This window comes from Hyaloscypha bicolor (assembly GCF_002865645.1).
Source record: "Hyaloscypha bicolor E unplaced genomic scaffold K444scaffold_61, whole genome shotgun sequence".
Lineage (NCBI taxonomy): Eukaryota > Fungi > Ascomycota > Leotiomycetes > Helotiales > Hyaloscyphaceae > Hyaloscypha > Hyaloscypha bicolor.
Window position 1 is genome coordinate 373,050 of NW_020194563.1, and position 22,297 is coordinate 395,346.

At 47.8% G+C, this 22,297-nt stretch overlaps 7 protein-coding genes across 7 annotated transcripts; 4 read left to right on the forward strand and 3 right to left on the reverse strand.

Moving 5' to 3' along the window:
* Positions 1–101: 101 nt before the first annotated feature.
* K444DRAFT_643123 (carboxylesteras-like protein) lies at positions 102–1,816 on the forward strand (the record flags this gene model as incomplete). The annotated part of the gene is made up of 3 exons (XM_024884822.1): positions 102–119; positions 257–512; positions 582–1,816. The coding sequence occupies 3 exons, from the start codon at positions 102–104 to the stop codon at positions 1,814–1,816; spliced, it is 1,509 nt and encodes a 502-aa protein (XP_024737056.1).
* Positions 1,817–1,882: 66 nt separating this feature from the next.
* Positions 1,883–3,349, reverse strand: K444DRAFT_398226 (uncharacterized protein). The gene has a single exon (XM_024872498.1). The coding sequence runs from the start codon at positions 2,911–2,913 to the stop codon at positions 1,948–1,950; it is 966 nt and encodes a 321-aa protein (XP_024737057.1). The 5' UTR covers positions 2,914–3,349; the 3' UTR covers positions 1,883–1,947.
* Positions 3,350–3,416: 67 nt separating this feature from the next.
* K444DRAFT_589330 (NFX1-type zinc finger-containing protein 1) lies at positions 3,417–11,619 on the reverse strand. Its single transcript, XM_024878100.1, has 8 exons — positions 9,843–11,619; positions 8,340–9,776; positions 7,954–8,290; positions 7,130–7,902; positions 6,180–7,082; positions 5,355–6,122; positions 3,535–5,295; positions 3,417–3,488 (listed from the first exon to the last, which is right to left on the reverse strand). The coding sequence occupies exons 1-7, from the start codon at positions 11,608–11,610 to the stop codon at positions 3,878–3,880; spliced, it is 7,404 nt and encodes a 2,467-aa protein (XP_024737058.1). The 5' UTR covers positions 11,611–11,619; the 3' UTR covers positions 3,417–3,488; positions 3,535–3,877.
* Positions 11,620–12,034: 415 nt separating this feature from the next.
* Positions 12,035–13,571, forward strand: K444DRAFT_561321 (uncharacterized protein). The gene is made up of 2 exons (XM_024876932.1): positions 12,035–12,376; positions 12,494–13,571. The coding sequence occupies exons 1-2, from the start codon at positions 12,118–12,120 to the stop codon at positions 13,444–13,446; spliced, it is 1,212 nt and encodes a 403-aa protein (XP_024737059.1). The 5' UTR covers positions 12,035–12,117; the 3' UTR covers positions 13,447–13,571.
* A 189-nt stretch (positions 13,572–13,760) lies between these two features.
* K444DRAFT_663374 (uncharacterized protein) lies at positions 13,761–15,439 on the reverse strand (the record flags this gene model as incomplete). Its single annotated transcript, XM_024886822.1, has 3 exons — positions 13,761–14,753; positions 14,803–14,883; positions 14,935–15,439. The coding sequence occupies 3 exons, from the start codon at positions 15,437–15,439 to the stop codon at positions 13,774–13,776; spliced, it is 1,566 nt and encodes a 521-aa protein (XP_024737060.1). The 3' UTR covers positions 13,761–13,773.
* Positions 15,440–16,899: 1,460 nt separating this feature from the next.
* On the forward strand, positions 16,900–17,786 carry K444DRAFT_398255 (uncharacterized protein). Its single transcript, XM_024872500.1, has 2 exons — positions 16,900–17,377; positions 17,431–17,786. Exons 1-2 carry the CDS (start codon positions 17,124–17,126, stop codon positions 17,666–17,668), a joined length of 492 nt encoding a protein of 163 aa, XP_024737061.1. The 5' UTR covers positions 16,900–17,123; the 3' UTR covers positions 17,669–17,786.
* Positions 17,787–20,756: 2,970 nt separating this feature from the next.
* Positions 20,757–22,180, forward strand: K444DRAFT_643126 (alcohol dehydrogenase 1; the record flags this gene model as incomplete). Its single annotated transcript, XM_024884823.1, has 7 exons — positions 20,757–20,864; positions 20,929–21,250; positions 21,301–21,669; positions 21,716–21,779; positions 21,826–21,962; positions 22,015–22,099; positions 22,150–22,180. The coding sequence occupies 7 exons, from the start codon at positions 20,757–20,759 to the stop codon at positions 22,178–22,180; spliced, it is 1,116 nt and encodes a 371-aa protein (XP_024737062.1).
* Positions 22,181–22,297: the final 117 nt, after the last annotated feature.

Consider the following 22,297-nt stretch of genomic DNA (forward strand, 5'->3'; position numbering starts at 1 on the left):
AGTTTCGGTTTTTTCACTATTTCAGAATCTGGGAGATAGTGGAAGGGGATACTTTAAATGCGCTACAGCTCGATGAGATATCAATATAGAAAGTGTCTGAAATGATCCACCTCTGTCACGTGCCTCGGGCCCACCTTCCACACACCCGCTGAGAGGCGACGTCCCATTCTTATCCTGATCGTGTAACCCTTCCATATACGCCCAACCCTCCTTCTTTGTAACGTGGGTCTCAATTCCTGGTAAAGGAACCCTTCAGGGCTCGACACTGCTAGATTCTCCAACCAAGACTCCCAAATGCCATCGATTCTCTGCCGTGCCGTATGCACTTCCTCCCACCGGGAATCGAAGGTGGCGCAAACCAGACCCTCTGCCTCCGACATTCTCTTATGGTGCAAAAGGATACATCAGACGTGGTGGAGTTTGTCCTCAACCTCGCGTGTCTGGTGTCACACACGACGAAGATTGTCTTCAATCTAATATTTATGCACCAATCGGAACACCGCCACCCAGTGGTTGGCCTGTCATCTTTTACATACGTGAGCTCCCTTTCCATGTTGATATTCCAAGCTAACAATATTTAGATGGCGGATTCTTGCAATTTGGATCGAACAATTATGACGATCCTTCCGCACTGTTAGCAGACACTGATGTGAAATGTATATTTGTGGTGCCGGGTTACCGCCTCGGCATTTTTGGATTTCTGGCTTCGAGAGAACTTTGGGAGAACTCCCCGCTGGCAGCAAACTTTGGCTTCTGGGACCAACGCCTAGCTCTCGAGTGGACGTATGAGAATATCGAGCATTTTAGAGGTGACAAGAACAATATCACGGTTGGGGGACTCTCGGCCGGCTCGTACGCCACATTTCACCAACTTGCATATGATATCGGCCCAAACTCGAATAATCAGATCATCCGAAGAGTCTTTCAATGGTCTAACGGTTGTGGTGTTGAGCCTAAGCGATTGCCGGAAGTTCAGGACCAATTTGATGATCTACTTTCGGTTCTGCAAATCCGAGCATCGTGGGGCGATTCTGCAAAGCTCGAGGCTCTTCGGGAGAAGACATCTGACGAGTTGGTGGATGCTGTTGGGTCGATGAAACAGAAGTTCTTTCGACCGATCCTCGATGGAAACTTCGTGTCTGAGGATTTGTTTGAGAATATTTTCAGTGGCAAATTCGGACAACGTCTACACGAGCTCAACATTCAAACGATCATTGGGGATCTAACGCAAGAGTTCCATGGCTATGAAAATGTATTCCCCCCAAATTCTTACCAGAGCTTGGTCAATCGGCTCTCTTGGGATTATCCACGCGACATTGCGACCGCGATCTGTTTGCCGTACCGGACCCCAGCTGCCAGGACAGAGGAAGAATGGAAAACAATATTCGGCAAGCTATACGCGGACATGCAAATACATTCTACGATGCGAGGCCTCATCCAATCTCTTATGCCGGCTCTTACGCTTTCTCATATCCTCAGATACAGAATCGACTGGCGCACGAAAAGTGTTGATAAGAGACAGCCGCCAGAATTTGGTGCTACGCATGGCACGGATCTCTCCATCTGGCTATTTGGGAATGGAGACACACTCACAAACAGGGAGAAGATTCTCATTCGAGAGTGGTTGAAGCCAGTTGCATCTTTCATTCGAGGTGAAAAGGTCAACTGGGGGACCTCGTTTGTGCAACAAGTTCGATATCTTACATCCGAGGGAGAGATCGAAATCAAGGATGACGAGGCCTGGGACAGCAAGCTTCCGCTGTGGGATTTGACGAAACGGATAACAAGGAACAGAAAGCCACGATCAAAACTTTAATATCAGTGCGTCACGATTATCCAAATGGAAATGGGTTGGCTTGAAAGAAATACTATTTCCCATTACGCACACTTCGCGAATTGCTGAGATCCTTCAGACGACACATCCCTGGCTTTCTGATAATTAAATCTCTAGGGAGATGGCTCACCAGGTATTAAATCTAGAGCATCTCTCAATCTCTCCGGCGTGTACTCCTCATAGACTGCCTGCATCCCCAACACCCGTGTTCCGATTCCTGACCATAACCACACCTTCCAATGACTAACAAAGAGCATACTGGCCCACTGACAACGACACACCCACTGCGGGATCTGTGGCGGCCAAGGACCAAAGTATCGAGGAAATTTTATCAAAGCGTAGAGACTCATCAGTGGCCAGGCTCCGAGATTGGGATGGTGGTCAAACACCGAAAACAAGACGAGCATTTGGATAGAGAGGAAGTAGGCTATCAACCAGTTGCGCAGGAGATCAGGAAACAGGAAGCGTGGTAATTTGAACAGGAGACGTATGAGGAGTGGTGTCGTTGGTAGGGAGGGGTAGAGCGCCGCATCTAGCTCCATTGACGCCCAGTTTCGGTGGAGAAGCTCATGCCGGCGACAGTGTGCTTGGTCCCAGTAATTTGGGCTCGGGGATATAGCGACGGTGAGAATATCTTGCGGATCAGTAACTCCTTGCTGGTCGATGCCCTTTTCCAAGTCGCGATCCAAGCCCGAGAGATGCTCATGCTCATCCCCTTGGTGGTTTTGTGGGCCAGAGTGGGAATATGATTTGTTCGTCTGCCACTGTTCTGGCCGTTGCCAAAAGTGTAGCGTGAAAGCGTCGTACGTTTCACTACTCCCTGCACCAAAGAAACTGTCTACATTGCTGTACGGGCCTGTTCCCCAGAATGTATGGACTCTGCCACTGATACAGGTGAAGAGGAGCTTGAATTGTTCATTCCAGTACGGCAAAGGCCCCTTGAAGGAGCTGTTTGGTGGAACGCTGATCTGTACGGTGTGAGGAGCTTCCTCTGCGGTCTTTGTAAAGTCGTAAACTCTGCCATCTGGGGCGGGGAGTGATATCGTCTTCTCGATCGCAGTCAATGTTCGTGTTGTCATGATGCCGAGCTCTCTGTTTGTTTGAAGTGGTGTGATGGGATTTCTGAGGATCGAGTGTGCACGGTTCAAGGTTCTAGGGAGGGGGGGCTTCACTTGCCTTTATGGTTGCTGCCTACTGTGCAACTATGGGAGAAGGATCTTAATCCCGGTCCGCACATAAGCGACACACACGTAAAGGGGCATCGATGTCAGCTGCACATCACGTGAAATGCCCTCCTTTGCGGCTGGTATAAGCAACCATGGGACTTTGGGCCTATCACAATCTTGAGCATGCAAAGTGAAAATGGAATGACTGGCTGCGGAACATACCCAGAGAAGGACCGAGAAGATTCGGATTGGATCAATGCTGAAAGGGAACGGTTGCAGCACTTCCGGGTGTGAGCATACTTAGAAGTAATGAGAGCTTAGGCAGATTCGGGGAGGACACTTGGACTTATCAGTCTTGGGGGTACGCAAGTTCAATTACACAAAATACTTCATGTTGACCTGAGCAGGCCCTCGAGCGCAGTCAGTATAGTAATATGGCAAATTTTATGATCCCAGCGAAGATGGTGAAAGGGATGGGAGGAGCAATGGTAAGACTTCGCTTCTAAATTGGGGGTAAGCTCTAACCTATGACAGAACCTCGTTTCCAATCTTGAAAAGACGAAAGTGCTCGTTGTCCAAACCCGCGTTGATAAATATGGGAAGTCGAAGAGCAAGAAGAAATGCGATCTTCCAATCACGTGAGCGAGGGGTCTTTACACTACCGTCACCGATTTAGCTATGTTTGATGTGGATCACGAGAAAGATTTGGTGCTGAGGAAGTGTAATCCGCTTACAAGCATCGGTGAAATACGAAAGAAGACTGCTGCCGTGTTCGAGGTAGGAAATAATTGCACAACGTGGAAGATATAATGATAAGGCGAATAAATGCAATTTTTGTTGACCCCACGCACACCTTCTTGGTCTGAGTGCGAATATTTCAAAGACCCAAACTCGCGTCACTAACCCAATGCCCGCCAGCAGAACATCGATAACCGCCACTTTGTTTAATCCACCTGTAACCCATTGGACAAATTCCCATCTCCCGCAGCTTTGCCTGGACCCGTTCCTCTTTTTTTCTCCTCGCCATCTCCTCCAGTCTCGTCCTTTCCATCTCTCTATGAGCTCTTTCCCTCTCAGCTTTTGCTTCTGCTTCACGGATACGAGCTTGCTCGCGCTTGCGGAGAAGCTCATAAGCTTCAGCTACAATCCTAGCCTGCCTTTCAAGTAGAGCAGCTACAACTCTTCTGCTTTCTTCTTGTGCTTCTCCGGTTTCTGCTTCGATCTCACGAATGCGAGCTTCCTCTCGTTTTAGTAAGAGCTCATCAGCTTTGGTTTGATTTTTTGCTTCGAGCTCAAGAAGAGCGGCGGTGTTCTCCTTGGCTTTCCTCTCTTCTTTCTCGGCCAGAAGATGTGCTTCTTCATGCTTGCGAATGGCTTGCTTGGCCTGTCCAGCTCTGTGCTCAGCGAGTTTCTTATAGAATTGTAACCTATGCCAAACGGCATCAGAGACTCCTGGATCCCTGATGTGTTCGTCTGAGGGGCTCGGGGTTTGCGCCATATCCTCGCGAATATCTAGTTCGGTACCAGTTTCCGTGGCAGTGGAAGCGCTAGAGGTGACTTGCGGGACCGAGGGAGGGTCTCTCGATGCTTGGGCTTGGCCAGGGAACGACGGTTGAGATGTGAGCTCATCACTGGTTCTCCCGCGGCATTTCTCAAGCATGATCTCGAGGCAGTCCTTGGCATCCTCAGCATTCAGAATAATGGCATCAACCCCGTTCCCGGCGTGGGCAAATGCCTTGCGCACCATGGACTTTGCCAGCGTCTCGACATCCCTCGCATTTCCCCAGGCTGGTAGTTTGGACAACTCCTGTACCTGACTGAGAAGGTGAGCATGCATAGCAGGTTCATGCATTGAAGGGAATGCAATCGTGCTTTGATTAAGTTTTTTCTCGAGCAGCTGCAGACAGTGACTGGCGGTCAGAGACGAGAACACGACTTCGTCTGCAAAACGACTGCTTAAGCCCTCGTTGATTTGAAGCAGCCTATTCATGTCGTTGCTATAGCCTGCAAGAATAATGACTAGTTTCCCTGCAAATCGGGGCTTGGTAATTGCATCGACAACTTCGTTAATCGCCTCGTGACCGTATGGCCCTTGTGCTAGCTTGTAGGCTTCATCAATGAACAGGACTTTGCCCAGGGCTCGCTCGAGCTGTCGAATTGTTTTCGGAGAAGTTTGACCAACGTATTCGCCAGTAAGATCACCTGCAGAGCATTCAACCACCTCGACTTGGGATAGTAATCCGAGATCATAGTAAACTTGACCAAATTTGCGAGCAGTGGTTGTCTTCCCTGTTCCTAGAGACGGGTATCAGCGCGTAACAGGGAGCAAAAGGATATGGGAAGGTTGCACTTACCTGGAGGCCCTTTGAAAATGTAGTTCGTAGGTATCTGTCTAAGTGGATCCAGGCCGCGAGCTCGCATCGTCTTGGCAAGTGTCAATAACTCACTTAGTTTACTGACGATCTCTTCACAGCCAATCACTCCCGCGAATAGCTCTTGCAGATTGGTTTCAGCACTAGATGCCCGATTATAATCCAAGTCGAAGTCTTGAGGCTCGAAAAGAAAGTCGGTTGACTGTTGCTCAGCAGGTAAACCTAGTTGTCGAGCCTGGTAGTTGGCTTGAGCATGTTCAATCTGATTTTCCACTTCCCCTCCATTTCCAAAGTTAAGGCCATTCCTAAGGCGGCTTAGCACACCAATAGCTGTAGACACAGCCGGTTCAGTAGCCGATAAATGCTTGGCTTTGAGCTTGTAGCGAAGGATTTGTTCCAATTCCTGATCATTGAAATCTTTGAAACGGATGGGGGTCGAGAATTGGAATCGCCGGCCAAGGCCTGGATTGACGTTCTGAAACATGTCGCTCATCTGCTCTTCGTATCCAAGTAGAAGAACACACCGATCGTCGCCAGGCACACTCTGAACTTCCGCAACTATCGTGTCGATGACGGCTGTTTTGTATATATCGACTCCGGTTCCACCCCCAGAACTAGAACTAGAGTAGAGCATGTATGCTTCGTCGATAATCAAGACCTTGCCGACTGTTGTAGCCAAGATGGCTTTCGTATTCGCTTCAGATGCTCCAATAACGTTGCCAATGAAGTCTGCGGGGTTCTTGGTGACCACTTTGGACGTTATGTGTTAGCCAGTTGCGCAGAGGCCGGGTTTCAGAGACAACTTACCTTCACCGTTGCTGAGCATTCCAATATCAGCCAGTATCCTCCCATACAACTTGGCAACTGTTGTCTTGCCGGTGCCTGGAGAGCCGAGAAATACACGATTAAGTGAAACGTCAATTGGTTGCTGCTCCTTCAGCTCCCTCTCATAATTTGTTTTGATGAGGCTGGTCATATAGTCGATTGAATTCTTGACATCTTTTAAACCAATGAGTTGTTGGAGTTTGGCATAGGCATCGCTTGTTAAGATGGCCTTTGACGGATCTGGTCCGATGAGGTCTTCTTTCGTCATGACGTAATCGTCAGGAAACAGCCCAAGTCTTCTCTCTTTGGTAAGTCGATCAGATTGTCTTTCCCGAATCCTGGAAAACATGTTTTCAAGTGCCCGAGCATTACCAAAGCCGTCCCGTCCTCGACCTCTCCCCAAACGTCCAACAGCAATCTTCATATAAAGCCCATCAAACCCATCCTCAACATCAATTCCAGACTTGTAGAATTGATTCATGCGGAACTCAAGCATCTCCAGAAGTTCTCCGTCCGTGTAGTCCTCGAAATGGAGAGTATATGGAATGCGACTTGGAAGACCTGGATTATGCTCGAAGAACTTTTCCATTTCCTTCCGATACCCAGCGAAGACAAAGACCACCTTTCCGGTCAGGTTTTCAATCTCTGCGAGGAGAAAGTCGAGCACAGTTTTCCCACCGAAGGTGTGTCCTTCTGTGAGTTGGTATGCCTCATCAATGAAATATACTCCACCTTCAGTCTTTTCAAGCTCCTGGAGGTGGGCTTTGACCTCAGCGACTCCACCATGCCCGAGACGCGATCCAGTTGTCTCGATGAATCCATCCCCAGGAAGGACCTTCAGGGATGTCAAAACCTTCGCATAGTGTCGTGCAACTGTAGTTTTGCCCGCAAGATGTTAGCAATTTATTCTCTAGATCGAACGAGTGACGTACCAGTGCCTGGATTTCCCAATAGCACAAGCCCGAGACGTTCCTTCTTGAGGTCGGTGTCCTGGCGGACGGAGGTATCGACCTTCGCCTTGATCCGCAAAACTTGACTTTTGACATCTTCCAGACCAATCATCTCCATAATATCATCAATGGCAGGATTGCTCGCATTTTCTTGGTCTTTCTGCCGTTGCCAGTCAGCCTTTGATCGTGATTTGTTGTGCTCCACCGCGGCCTTGATATGCTTTCGAAGATTGGACTGTTGATTAGGGGCTGACTTGAAGGGTTTGGTTGATGTATTTGGGACCTTTTTGACTGGTTGGCTTCGGGGTTTAGGACAGTCATCATGGTAGATACCCAGAGGATCCCCTGGAAGTGGGTTCTGTGTCTTGTTCGCACGCTCCTTGGTAGCCTCAAAATCCTTTCTTTTTTGCGCAAGGACGGCCTGTTGTTCATTGTCAAGACGCAAGTCCTCCATCCTCTGGGTAAATTGGGCCATTTGTTCATCGAGCTTTGCTAATTCGTTGAGGTGCGCCAGCACTTTTGCTTCTCTCTTTATTTTTGTAGCGAGGTCGCGTTGAGCTTTCTTCACTGCCTGCTTTCTGTCATTTTCGCACTTGGCACACACCGGTGGGGCTCCAGCATGGCATTGCCACTGTTGATTGTGGCCATTGGAGCACTTTCGTGTTATAATAAATTTGCAGGGAACTTTCGAGTGATCAAAAAGCTGATGGCAACTGCTTGGGCATTTGTGCAAGTCGCATTTGAGTAAAACACCACTTGAGAATGTCAGATTTATTCTTGTTGATAGATTTTAGTTATCCACATACCATGGTTCTTTACATCCACCGTCGGGACACTCTCTCTCGAAATCTTCGGGGGAAGATAGCAATCCAGTTCGATCGGGGTGTTTTTCACACTTGATCGGAAAGCCTTCATAGACATGGTTGTTCTCTTTCAGAAGATCGAAGAGCTTCCGCCACACTTCCTTGCCTTTATGTGCATTCAAAAAGGTGTCGGAGTTTCCAATCATGATCAGACCATCGCGAGCCCGAGAAAGCAGGACGTTAATTCGCTCAGGCGCCGCCATGAAACCGATGTTATGTGATTTATTACTTCGCGTCATTGAGACCAGGACGATGTCGCTCTCTTCTCCTTGGTAGTTATCTGACCCAAAAATTAATACGATAATCTTGGATGATTGCAACAAACTTTCCTATCGTTGATATCCGTAGGGAAGGCTTTGAAGTCTTCGAACCGAGGTCTGTCAACAGACCAGCTCGCACCAAGTCCCATTTGTCGAGGTCGTTGAGAATAGGATCATTTTCACTAGCCAATCGGTCTCTGAGTAGCTTCAGTTGCCCGAGGTACGGCGTGATCACGACTAATTTGTCGGATCCATAGCCTTGTTGTGCCAGATATCGAACGCATTTCAGTATCATCTGGCCCTCAAACTCGTTTTGTTTGGAAGATGTTCGACCATCGTGCAACTCGTGGGAATTGCTCAGTTCAAGCTCCGGATAGGAATGGGTGACGAAGACAACATTGTCACGGAAACCGCGAAGATCCGCTCGATTCAGCGTTGAGTTTGCGTCGGTGAGTTCCGGATATGTCAAGTGACGAATGAGCGAAGAGATTTCCGGCCTCATCCTGTGTTGTTGTGTAAGGGTGGTGTGTGGGAAGCCTTTCAAGACGAGACGTTCAAAAAGGGACCGATTCAGGTCGAAACCATCCCCCTGCTCCACGCTCAGCTCGTATGAACACTTTGGTCGAAGCTGCTTGTGATCTCCGATCATGATTAATTGCTGAGTATGGGGTCCTAGAGAGGTCAAAATATGGGCTTCCAATATCTCACCAGCCTCTTCGACAAGTACAACTCCTGGGGAAGCGGCTTGAATTGCTGCCGAGTATTTGGCAGCGCCGTTGGTTGTGCATGCAATGATTCTCTTTGCCTTAATGATGCTTCCATCTCTTTCGCCAAAGATGCGATCTAGCTCACCCTGGTCAGCATTGAATTGTTTTCCAGTGTCCCGAATTTCATTGATTAGATCGTCTTCAATCGCTTTTTGCCATCGTTCAAGAGCAGCCAGCCTTGCTTCAGGCGACATCCTCCAGACTTCAGCTGCGCCTTTCGGTTGAACGTGTTGAAGTGATCCTGAATCGGTCTTGCCTGTTATCCACCGGTCGAGTAGGTAGAAGGGGCTCATCTCCTTCCCCCTCTTCCCAATCCTAATCATGCCATCCTCGCCGCCATTCGGAATAGTGAATGATTCGAAGAAAGGCGGCTCTTCGAACAGAAACTCGAGATAATCCATGAGTTGATTTTTCTGCATGTTTGAGTTCTGGAAGCGTTTAAGTAGATCTCGAATCCTTGTCTCGTGATGCTGGAGTCGTTGCTTGAGCTTATCGATTCGAGTCCAATGGTTTGGAGTGAGCTTTACGCCTGTTTGCTCTCGCACCATTAGCGGCTTTGTTCGATCGGTAGATTTGCCTCCCAGACGGATCATATCGGATGATGGAATACCAATATCCATCAGGTCCTCAAGAAATTGGTCAAGGGCATGATTTGTGAAACAGACAACAAGAATCGCCTGGGATGTAGAATCATACAGGATCTTTGCTACGAGAGCGCCAATGAATGATTTTCCAGTCCCTATTTTAGTTAGCGCGGATCAAATGTTAGGGGAGCGGGTGGGGTTGTTAAAAATTGAGGACTGACCTGGTGGACCTTGCACCAAGCTTACTCGTTGCGTCAAGCATGTACAAAGAGACTTCATCTGTGATTTATCCAAGGTGACGGATTTCTCCAATCCTAAAAAGTTCTTCAAGTCTTTCCCTGACTTCTCTTTCAGCTCTCTAACGACTTTTGTTGGCTGAAAAGAGGGTCCTTCAATATCTTTGCCTTCTTCCCAGTGAAGGATCTCTTCCTTCAATGGCAAATCAATAATGTCTTGCAGCCGTCTCAAAAACGGCTCAAACGCAAAAATTGCGGCATCCAATTGGACCAACTGGATGTTGTTGGAAATTTTCGTCTTAGCCAGAGCCTTCGACATTCTTGCGTCGTCATTAAATTGTAGCGTTATCGTGGCTGGAATCTTAGAGAGCTCTTCCTCATCTCGATGGATGGTTGGGAACGCCACCAGTTCATTGTCTATGAGAAGACAAGCCATGCTCCCTTGACGCAAAATATGGCGATTATCGTTCAGAAACTGCCTTTTCTGGTTGGACTGGATTTTCTTCAGCTGTGGGAGTTCTTCCTTAATCTTGAAGACAATGCCCAATGGCAAACGTTTACGGTCGGTTCCCATGTTCGCTCCAGAGATCGATAGATCATTTATGGTGATACCTCTGTGACGCCCTGGCTTTGTGCCAGTGAGAACTTTTAACTCTTCTCGAATTTCACCTAGCATATCTTCACGAAGAAGACGAAACTGATTGTCGATATGGATAGCAGCTCGGGAGGCCTCAAGTTCACGGTCTTCGATGAAATCTGCGGTGCGGAAGAATGGTCGGTCCTTAGAAAGTAGTTCATCTGCGGTGGGCATGATAGAGATCTCCCGGTGGCTAGAGTGGTCATTATCATGTCTGCCGCCAGGTCTTGTTTCTGCATCGATATGAAGCTCTGACGAATCTAAAGGCAAGGCGTGTTTGATTTTTTGACCCAGGATTCGAGTTTGTCCATCTGGAGAGTTTAGAATCAAGTCGAGGATGGGCGGGGAGTCAGCCAATGCCACGTAAGGCGAGGATTCCTTGCCAGGTTGAGATACAAGCTCTAGCAGTAACCATGCAAAGGCGTGACATGCTTCCGGAATCAGAAGTCCGCCAATAAACAACTTGGTGAAAGTCTCCCAGAAGAATGGCGGATCAACCAGAGGAAGTAGCAACTGAGTGAGAACGGAACCAGATCCAATGGACTTGAGAGCTGGGCTTTGCAGGTATTGAAGCAGTGGTGTAGCATGACTGTTGACAAAGGATACTGATGTGTCTAATCTCACAGATGCCTGTAAGGAAGAAAGCCCGGACGGAGCTGAGATGAGTTTGTGGGCGCATGCAGGTGGGTCTGGTTGAGCACACAGAGCCTCGAGGAACAGTTTCCCATCACGAGATGAGGATAAATCTCTCTGGCCGTGTGTGACCTTGTTGAAGTACAATGAGAGCTTTGCGATCCGTTGGACGTCCGAACTTGGTGCTGCCATTGCTTCAAGTGAGAGAGAGGTTGGGGTTAAAGTGCGAAGGAGTCGGAAGGACCAAAATCTTGGCTTTGTATCTTTGTAACTTTGTATCTTGATGCAGAGCGGCCTTCGGTTCTCGAAACTTGCGGATTTGAATGGGACTCGGAAAAACATCAACGTCGTTGCTACTCGACCACTTGGGCGGTACCGATCCCCTCTCTGTCTTTCCATCCAGGTAGAAACAAGTTTACCTGGCCACACCGAGTGAGAGACCAAGGCAGTTCGAGCCGATTCTCTCAGGCTCTGTGACTGCATGCTGCACGCAGGGGGGCTCTCACCTGGCGTGGCAGACTCTCGCTGGCGGTGTCGATAGTGAGAGCCTCATCTCGCTGGTTGTTGCCGTTCATCTTTCCAGGCTCGGAATGAGTTGCATGTGACTGTTGGCTGGCAGCCTATCAATGGCGGTTGAACTGGCTGGCTGCCGTACATGAAGCTGCGTCCAAGGCGGTACATGCTTGAGGCCTACTGCACTACTGCATCTGGTGGGTGGCTGAGGAAGTGGCCGACGTGGCCGAGTGGTCGGAATGGTCGAATGGTCGAATGGTCGAATGGTCGAATGGTCGAATGGTCGAATGGTCGAATGGTCGAATGGTCGAAATGGCCGAAATGGTCGAAATGGTTGCAGCCTGGGTGCTGGGTGCTGGGCTGTGATCAAATCGTGGACAGAAACTGCGCATAGGTGTACGGCCGTGTTGCTTTCAGCCAAACAGTCATCGTCAACTTCAATTCAACTTCGCCTTTACCTTCACCTGCAATTTCAGAATGTCTTCCCGCCGCGGAATGTCGCGAGGATTCGGGAGCAGAGGCTCCCGGCGTCCTGACCTTACTCGGAACCTGACTTCGACTGTCCGAAGCCGAGCCGAAACTCCGCCGCCGCCGCCCCCGCCGTTCGGTCCCACGATTGACAGCATCAGCAGCAGGGCCGTGCTGGTGGAGGAAGATGCTCCCACAATTCAAGACGCGGAGTATATTGCCTCCTACAACTGGCTTCAAGGAAAATCCCCCATTATTCTTGTGCCAGGTCAGTACTGTTTCCGCATCTGTATCTGTATCTGAACTTGTGTTGCCTTCCTCCACCGTTCTGCCCTCTCCTCTTACCCACGAGCCGCCTCCCTGGCTAATCCATCGAACAATGTAGGTTCCCCACCGGCGTGGGCCCCGCCAGTAGAAGATACGAAGCTGAAGCCAGACAGCGGAGATGTATTCCGAGATGTCAACGCGGCTCGACACGCCTTGTATCCTCTCGAGCCAGCTTTCCGCGCCTTGAAAGCCATGGAACCACAATTCCACCTGCAATCTGTGGATGTTGTTGGATGCGGCAGCACGATAGGGAATCTGCTGAGATTCGCTGGCTCTCAATCCAAGCCCTTTCGATTTGATGTCGATGTTGTCGGAGACACCGTGCTCTTCGTCCGCAGGGAAAACCCCCCGACGGAGTTGATCACGGGCCTCCAAGGTTATGGCCACACATTCCCAGAGGCATATACAGCCTGGGACTCAGATGTTCGGAATTCGTGTTCTCACCAACGGCTTGTACTCTACGATTTCGGTGGGTTGAAGTTCCTCGTCCGCTCGGAAACCGATGGCTATGTGAAAGATCCCGGATTGGACCTTTTGAAAATGGCCCAGGCTACAGAGCCACAAAACCTGGAAGATGCACTGGGAAGTGTTGCTCTGGGTCAAAGCGTTGTCGATGCAGGCCAGAAGCTAGAAGTTAGATTGCAGGGCAGGAAGATCCCACAAAGTCTGATCTTTGATCTGAAAACACGAGCGAGCTACAGACAATTTGACATGGACGAAATCCTTCCGAGACTTTGGGTCAATCAAACTTCGAAGTTTCTCATCGCTTATCACAAATATGGAGTCTTCGAGAACCCCAAAGTTGAGGACGTCGGACGACAGGTTCTTGACTGGGAGAGTCGCAATTCAGATCTGTTAGCACGGCTCCACGCCATCGTCAAGCGGATTGTGGATGTCGTTCGCGACTCTAAGGATCAGCAATGCGAAGTTAGCTGGGATGGTGAAGGACTACTACGCATCACAAAGCAGATTGGAGAAGGAAGGAAAGCCCTTCCGTCTGATGTTATATAGTCATTCCAACTTTAGTGATAGAATGTTGAGGTTTTATCTATGTTGTTTCCCTTGAGTAATCTATAATAGCGGGTGATGAGATTTGAAAAATAAATGTAGTAGTCTGATATAATAGAACATGGCAGTTGTGTTGATATGCCTGTGTGAGTACCACGACGGGAAATTGCAACAGCATTTGCAGTGTCAAGCTCTAGAATTTGAAGATGGTTAGTTTATATGGTAGTCAATTCAATCCCCGAAATTGAAACGGATGGTTCAGGCTAAGAAATGGGGCACGCTTGGGAAATAATCAGACTTGGAAGCACTTTTACGGAGCCAAATAATTTGCTAAAGCTTCACAGCGCCATCATCATCAGCATCACCATCATCGCTCTTAGACGTTAATTCCTCACTCTCACCAAAACACTCGGGCTTTGTAGGGCTATCTAGCGCCTCATAGCCAGAAGAGCTCAAATCAAGACTCTTCAAACTTTCCTCCAAATGCTCTATATTTTCAGTCCTTCCAGCAGAGATACTGGCGATCAGATAGGTCGGATCTGTATTTGAATCGTGACGCTTTCCTTCTGGCACTTTCTCAACCAATACTCTGAAAGTGTCCTTTCTAACTAGTTCCAAGATCTTGCCCATTAGTTTCTCCGTATCTTTCTTAGCCTGTGGACCATTGCCTTCGTAGACATCCGGCATCCTCCAATTCGGGTAAAGATTCCGATGTGGTGACCGAATTTCAACACCACTTGCATGAACCGAAAAGTAGTGTTCGCACAATCGGCAAGTAGGTTTGCTGCAGCCGATGTATTTGTAACCATTGAAGAACCTGGAGGGGCGAGTACCGTCATCACTCTCAAGCCAGTCCAGGAGAAGGACCTCGGCGTGTACAATAGGTCGAAACTTCTGTTTGCTGGTCTTGGCTCGGATGGATTTATCCAGTTCAAACTTCTGTAGTTCTTGTGCATGTTCTCTGTACTCCTCTAGCTTCCGCGCGTCAGAGGTCATGCACCCGATGATACGATGCGCTGACATTTTCTCTGGAGAGTGTTTGCCTTTGAATATATATCTCCCGGGGACACTCGAGGCAATGTAACGGACCGTGTAGTTGTCGAAGAGTTCGGGCCATAGCTTGCTCGTCGATACAAGAGTTTTGGCAGCTCGTAGATAAGAAAGTAGCCGCCCCGCGAGATGCCGAAGTTCGCTCCAGCACTCAGATCTATTCATTCTACCCTCTCTGGCTCTACGGCGAATAAGGACCTCAATCTCAGACTTGTAGAGGCGGTCAATATGTTTCAGTAAGCTTTCGCAGTGCTGAGAAACTAATCGACCACTCAGTATAGAACATTAAAATAGAGTCGAAGCACTCACAATCATCATCTTTCAGCCCCGCAGAGTTGGAGAAGAGCAATTTTTCTTGCAAGCTCTGAAGCTCTCTGAGTACTAATCTAGCTGAGGAAGAAGTAAGGATTTTTGAAATCAGATTGATGTCGTTGCACTTACATTCATCCGTGTTTTCTGTCTGACACCCGCTGATGCAAGAGGCCACTTGTCCCTTCAGCGCGTTCACGTAATACTGGACCCGAGGTCTGGTGAAAGATATCGATTTCCGTAATATGTTTGAGGTTATACTCAGCAAGTCACGCCTTTCTGCCTTGCCCAGAGCGTTAAGAATAGAAACAATGAAAATCTGAGTGCGATCAAGTTCCTCCCTGTCTCGTTGATTTGAAGTGAATCGATACTGAATGTGGTCTGGATATTGTAACACAGTCAAGGCAGTAATTGTGTTCCCACCCCGCTCAGTATCACACAACTGGGCGAACTTGTTCACGAAATCGTGGAAGGCGCGTTCAGGAGATTGTTCTGCATCCAAGGATAGATCGGGAAAATTTACAGGGAGATTGCCAATGCATGCATCATTGAGTGCGGAAAGAAGGATGATGGGCCCGTAGAATCTATTGGTAAGACTATAGCTGAGCTGAACAGGGACACGAGGATTTGCATTCATCCTATGGACCACATGTTAGCCCTAATCGTAACAAACAGTCAGGCCATTCTCTTTACTAACTTGTAAGAGGTTGTGTCTTCCAAGTAATGGGTGAGTTGATAGGGATATCTGTTTAATTGTTTATGAGAAGGTGATTTTCGAAAGATTGAGCGAGGGAGCTGCTATAGCTGCTATATAGTTAGGTTCCGAGAATCGAGGGGTTGGGTGAAAAGAATATTGACGGGGCCTTTGTAAATATATGAAGCTGACGAAAGGCTCAACAGGCTCCACAGAGTTCTGTCTGCATCCGCACACTTCTTGAAGTGCTTTGACTCGCGATTCCATAACCGGATACTTGTCATCTTCTGCGAAAGCCAACGGAACTGAGACGGCCCATGCATGGAAACTAACGAGCGCAGATCTCCAACTGCACCGTGCCGGAATACGATGACAAAATTTTATATGGGAGTGAGGCGGCCAATCAGGGCAGTTTACGCATGCATATGTTCCTCACCGAGTGTGCGGGCTGAAGTTAGGAATGCCTTCAAACGAACCACGTATACACAGCCAACCTGCCCCGGTGAGTGAACTCAAAATAGCAGGGAAATTCTAGCCAGACTTGCATAATGAGAAATATATCATGCGTAAGGCAGTTTCTTCTGATTTCGTGGACTCAGTCGGCCTTGCAACACAGTTGGCCTCGGGACCGGTTCCAGTAGGCCTCCGGTAGGCCTCCAACAGGCCGCCAGGCAGATTGAGCGCCACTCTGCAGTTGGCCTCACAAGTTGACTTCGGCAAGATGCAATAGGCGGGCTACACGACAAAATGCATGCGAGGTTGTGTAAACTATCACACCACGATTATGTAAAGTGAGATTGTGACATGGGGATATTAACCCTTTTCTTACCCTGAGAGCAAAACTGTACCAGCACCTGGTTTGAAGTTGAATTTTACCAAGGTTTGCCGTGCCAAATTCAATCCCGTCCTTTGCCTCTAGTGCAACCTCCAGGTTCGGAACCGAAGCTTATCGCGAGAACGGACTAGCAACAGTAGTTGCTCTATCAGTAAAACTCACATTCTCAATTGGGTCAGTTCGGCGGATTAGGAGTAGTGAGCAGAGAAGAGATGGTGGTGTAACTAAGAGGTGCTGGACATTGAGGTGGCACTGGATATCAGTAAGTTCATTTACAACTCGTGTATCATGGATGCTGGGATTCTAACTCACAAAAGCCCTCATTGTGCAACCCACGGTTCATATCCCTGGCTCGTTGTAGCACGGTATATCCAGCGGTGTGGATTTTTGCACCCCCCAGCTTCTCTTTGGTTGTACTCGATCGAAAGAAGTATCATGTCTCATTCGAATTCGGGCTCAGGATGGTCCTTCACCCCCAATTACCCAGGTGACGAGTCAGATTTTCCTTCGGATCTTCAACCAAACTATCAAGGCTACACTGGGTACAACGATATGGCAGCCACAGAATATCCTGGACAATCGTCTTACTCCGGAAATTCCATTTCCACGCCTTCCATGGGTTCCAACATCTACACCCCCAATGACAGTCAGTACAACAGCAGCAATTTGGATACCCCGGGGACAAACGTCTCCTCGAGTTACCAGAATCAGGGCCTGTAGGGCTCAAACATTGCAAGCATTGCACCGACCGGATATGGACACCAGGTCCAAGACTACTCCACAAGCTTTAGTATGGACTCATACCAAAGTAACCCAGGCCCTGGAACCTATGTTGACCAGTCATTTGGAGGTAGCCATGACCAAAACTTTCAGGATCAAAACACAATGTCATATCCATTCTCTTCTACCCCATCAACGGCATTGAGTTATGACGTCGGAGACCCTGGCCCACTCGAAAATACTCCACAGCAAGAAGACAGACTTTCAAGTGCAGATTTTCCGTGTGAATATTGCGAAAGGGGATTCTCGAAACAATACGAATTGACGTTAGTTTCCTTTTAAATTTCTCAGAAAATTGAATGCAACTTACCATTTACAGTAAACACATACGCATCCATACAAAGCCTTTAAGTTGCGAAATCTGCTGGAATTTTGAAACAGCTCAGAAGAAAGACTTGGACCGACACCTCTTGGTCTATCATCCGTCATATGCGCAGTCACAAAATATACCAGAAAACTTGAAAGAATGTGAGGATTGTAGGCGGAAGTTCAGGAGCGACAATTTGAAACGGCATCAACGAAACGCAAAGCATGGAGAATATCGAGACAGGACCTAAGAGATCCCATTATTATTTTCGTTTGTCTTTCCATTGGTCTTTCCATTGGTCTTTTCAGGAATTCAGGATCGCGGTAGCGGATTTTCTTTTATTAATGTTTAGCTCACATCCAGTTTATGCCTTTCTTATATTCTGGTTTTCCTTATATTACTTTTGGGTTTCTAATTGCTGGATTCCATCGAATGCAACGTGCTGGATATCATGTTTCTAGTGATACTGCATTATTGGTTAAATTTTATGGGATGACTAGCTTCTGCTTTATTTCGCTAGGAGTCACCGGAAATGTGAAAATTGTTAGACTCACGGAGTAGATTTCCGAGACAGCCAGTGTATCCGATTCTCTCAAAGTGGCGTGGAAATCGCACCCCAATCTGTCAACGAGGAGGATATTCTCGCTAACACGTGTCAAGAGCGGGGGTGAGGCCGACTGCATTTGTTCGGCCTCCTGCAGGCAGGACACGCTGCTGCATGAGGCCTCTTGCATTTACGAGGCTGACATGCTCTCGTGTGGCGGAGTGCGAATGGCGAGCCTTGCAGTATCTGGCTGTGTTTGTTGGCTTTGTAGCATTGTGTTTCTCGAAGGTTGACTCTCTAGCAGCATGCATGAATTTACCACTATTTCACCTCGTCCAGAAAAGACGCCACGGTGGACCGATCCTGCTGCCAAAACTAGGGTGCAAGTCAACAATATTAATCTGTAACTTGAGGTATTACATCATATCACATTTGTTAACTCTCGCGGCCTTACCTGGCATCATTGAATTGACTTTGCTTATTATTGTTAATAGGTAAGAACCTCTCTGGAATTGCACGTGCTCAATACTATTACCACACTTCGAACTCATATTACAAATAATTTGGTTCATAGAAAACCAAACTTGATCTTCCGTTTACTTCGCAAGCCTACTGATTCCCTTAGACGTGACATGGCTTCCGCAACTGCAACCGTCGCCTTAAAAAGGAGTAAGCAGGGTGTACTTGTTCATTCAAGAGCCTATCAGAAGGAAATGCTAGAAGAGAGTTTGAAAAGAAATGTCATCATCGCAGTATGTTTACCTCTTTGCGCACTACCATGGCAATAAATAATAACACGCTCTTAGATGGATACTGGAAGCGACAAAACGCATATGTAAGCCAGAATAATTCTCTGACCATTTACCTCTCCCTATATTTGGCATAATCTGGACAAACTCTGTCCGATAGAGCGGTGCTCCGTATCAAGAAGGAACTAGAAGTTTCGAAGCCTGGAAAGGTAGTGTCTTTCCCATAAACACTAGTCGTAACTAACCAAATTAGCTCATATGGTTCTTAACTCCAATTGTGGCTCTCTGCTTGCAGCAGCTTTCCGTTCTGCAGTCTCAAATATCTTTGGTAAGGATCAAGCCATTTACTTCACTTGATAATGTTAGTAGTTGGACGGAGAAGTCTGTTTATGATGCTATGTTATTCAGCGTTAATATCGTTGTCTCGACATATGCAGTCTTGTGTGATGCGTTGTGTCATGCTTTCATAGATATGGAGTCACTCGCTCGGATTGTATTGGATGAAGGCTAGCTACTCCCTATTAAGAAAATCATTTTCTTACCCGCTAGCACATAACTGAGCCAACAAGAGCCCAGGAAGCAACCTGCAAGAGCCGCCGCAAACAGAAAATGGATCTATCCCTGCATGTGAAACCACCAATCATGGTGCAAATCTCTTTTGATGGGAATGGGTCTATCGCGAATGACTCACATGATTCTGGTCAAGTTAATCTGTTTTAATTCATTATCCGGCAAGTTAGCATAGCAAATGTTAGCGTTGATAGAGTAATTGGGAGATTTGGCAATGAGCAGTGTGATAAATTTGTGAGGTCAAAGGGGCCACTGTTGTACGGAGTACACATGCCTTGTCCACTTCTTAGACTCCCAGCCCTCTACGCTCTTCAAATCACCAAATCCGCATCTGCGTGGGCATATTTGCTAAATGGCTCAACACGGAGTGTGATGAAGCATTCCTGGGGCAGGCTTCATGCCCCAGGCGTGTTCCATTATTTCGAATTGATATTCGTGTTTTCAGAGTTGGCTCCAACCATTTCATTGGAGGTCGGAGTCGCACTGTTTACTCTACTGCACAGTACTTTATCCGTGACTCGTTTAAATATGTTGCATAACGTTACTGCTATGTTTTTAAAGATTGCCATCTCCCAGCGCCAATGAGGAACAATAACTTGGCATGCATCCACCTTCCTCTCCGCTTTGAGTTCGGTCCTTTGCCGCACAGACGCCCGTGTATTCATTTGACAAATTTCCCGAGGAGAGTGAAGAGGAAAGAAAGGATGCGAAAATATTGGATGCGTTCGAGATCAGCAACCCCCGTGTTGGCCTCAGCACTCACGTGTTTTAAGCGGATCTATTACCCCGCCCCCTTTTCCTCTTTCCTCGGTCCGCCTCTCGCCCAGACGACCCCCCCTCATGACGACAACCACGAATTCGTTCTTTTCACTTGGAGTGGCAGGACTAGTACGACTTTGCTAAGACAGGGGGCTTATAATCCTAGCATTGATGTGGTGGCCCGAGGTTACAAACGACTAACTCTCTGACGTGAAATCAGTCCAAGAGTAAAGCTTGACCCACGGCCCTATAAATGACCTGATTATTTTCAATTATGAATGTATTCTGCATGATCTAAGTAGCTCCCGGCAAGTGAGAGACGGCAGATCATTATGGATGCATGTCATGTAGTACGAAAGCTAGTTGAGTAGCTTGCGTATTCATTCGGTTCTGCGGATCTACCCCGCACTCAAGCAAACAACTAAAGTCTGCTAGATCGTCTCTCCTTTCCAAGGCGCCTTTTATAACCACTCGTATGCTAGCAAATGTGGCTCTCGACTGAAGATGGCTTCATCAGACACCCTTTTACTTTCGTGTGATTGGTCACTTTCCGGAAGGCAAGGTTTCCAACCGACTATCGAATGCTACCCAAGTGCGGGGATTACTAGGACCATCTTAATGCGGAGTAGCAAACTTTCACTGGTAAGTATAAATTATGTAGTTCCTTCATCCATCGAGCTGTTCATTAATCTCCAAATCAGGATTCGCCCTTCATCATGTCTTACACAGCAACCGAGACCGCAACGCACACTCTTCCGTCCTTCCATGTCCCGAAGCAATGCAAGGCTGGAGTTGTTGTGAATGAGGGACCTGACTTCCGCGTTGTATGCCTTGGCCTCGCCCAGACTCCATCCGTTCTTCCTTGTACAATGATTGACTTCACTCCAGGAGGTTCAAGATGTCCCTGTCCCAACCCCGGGTCCTGAGGATGTCCTGATCAAGCTTAATGCAACCGGACTCTGCATGAGCGACATCCATTTCATGATGAATGACTGGGCATTACCACCAATGTCTCAATTTGGAACTCGATGTGCAGGCCACGAAGGCGCTGGTGTGATTGTTCAGGTGGGAGAGCGAGTGAAGCACTTGAAGGTTGGCCAGAGAGCTGGCTTCAAGCCCATTGTCGATGTTTGCCATACTTGCGACGCCTGCAGAGGAGGAAAGGAGACTTATTGCCAGGGTGTTATTTTCACTGGATTGATGGCTGATGGTATGTGTTTAGTCTCCGATCAGAAAACGCTCCGAGCTGAAAAAGAACAGGTTCATACAAGGAGTACGTTGTCTCTCCTGAGAGGTACACTTCCTTGATTCCAGATGGAGTTTCAGACTATGTTGCCGGTCCGATTATGTGTTCTGCGTCCACAGCTTACAGCTCGATCAAAGAGTCAGGGTTGAGGCCCGGACAGTGGGCAGTGTTCCCTGGTGGAGGGGGAGGAGTCGGAATTCAGGGAGTTCAGTTGGCTGTAGCCATGGGATTGAGAGTAGCTATTGTTGACACCGGAGCTGAGAGGAAGGCTTTGGGTGAAAAGTACGGCGCTGAGCATTTTGTTGACTTTAAAGAAACCAAAGACACAGCTGCAGAGGTCGTCAGGTTGACGAATGGAGGAGCGCATGCCGTTTTTGTCACGGGTGGGGTTTTCTCCTAGTTCGAACACAGTTAGCTGACGAAATCTAGCTGTCCAGTCGTACCCAGCAGCTCTGGGGTATCTTGGTGGCCGGATTGGGGGTCAAGTCATGTGGTCAGTCGATGAGAAATCAATTTAGGCAGTTGTTGACTCTTGCAAGTATCGGTCTTCCACCAGCCGGCAGATTTAACCTTGATGTTAATCCTTCTGCTCTGGTATTCAAAAATCAGTCTGTGAAAGGAACTTTAGTTGCAGGATTGGGTGATGTTGATGAGACCTTGGACTTTGCAAGGAGAGGTCAGTCGCGGAACGAAGATTACAAGTGAGATATAGCTGACATGTTATCCAGGACTCTTGAAGCTTGAGCCGACCGTTGTTGGACTCTCCCAATTCAATGAGTCTGTTCAGAAACTAAGGAATGGCCAAGTTGCGGGGTAGGTCTCTTGCTGGTATTGTACCACAAATTGGCTAATTTCTACTACAGTCGTATTGTTGTTGATTTCAACAGGCCATAATATCCCGAAATTCGGGGAGTGCATTGAATTGGAAGGATTTTGTAAGCATGAAATTATAAATTAATTTAGTTTTCAAGTACTTTTTATCTTTAATTCTTAATAATTTGGCTTATATGA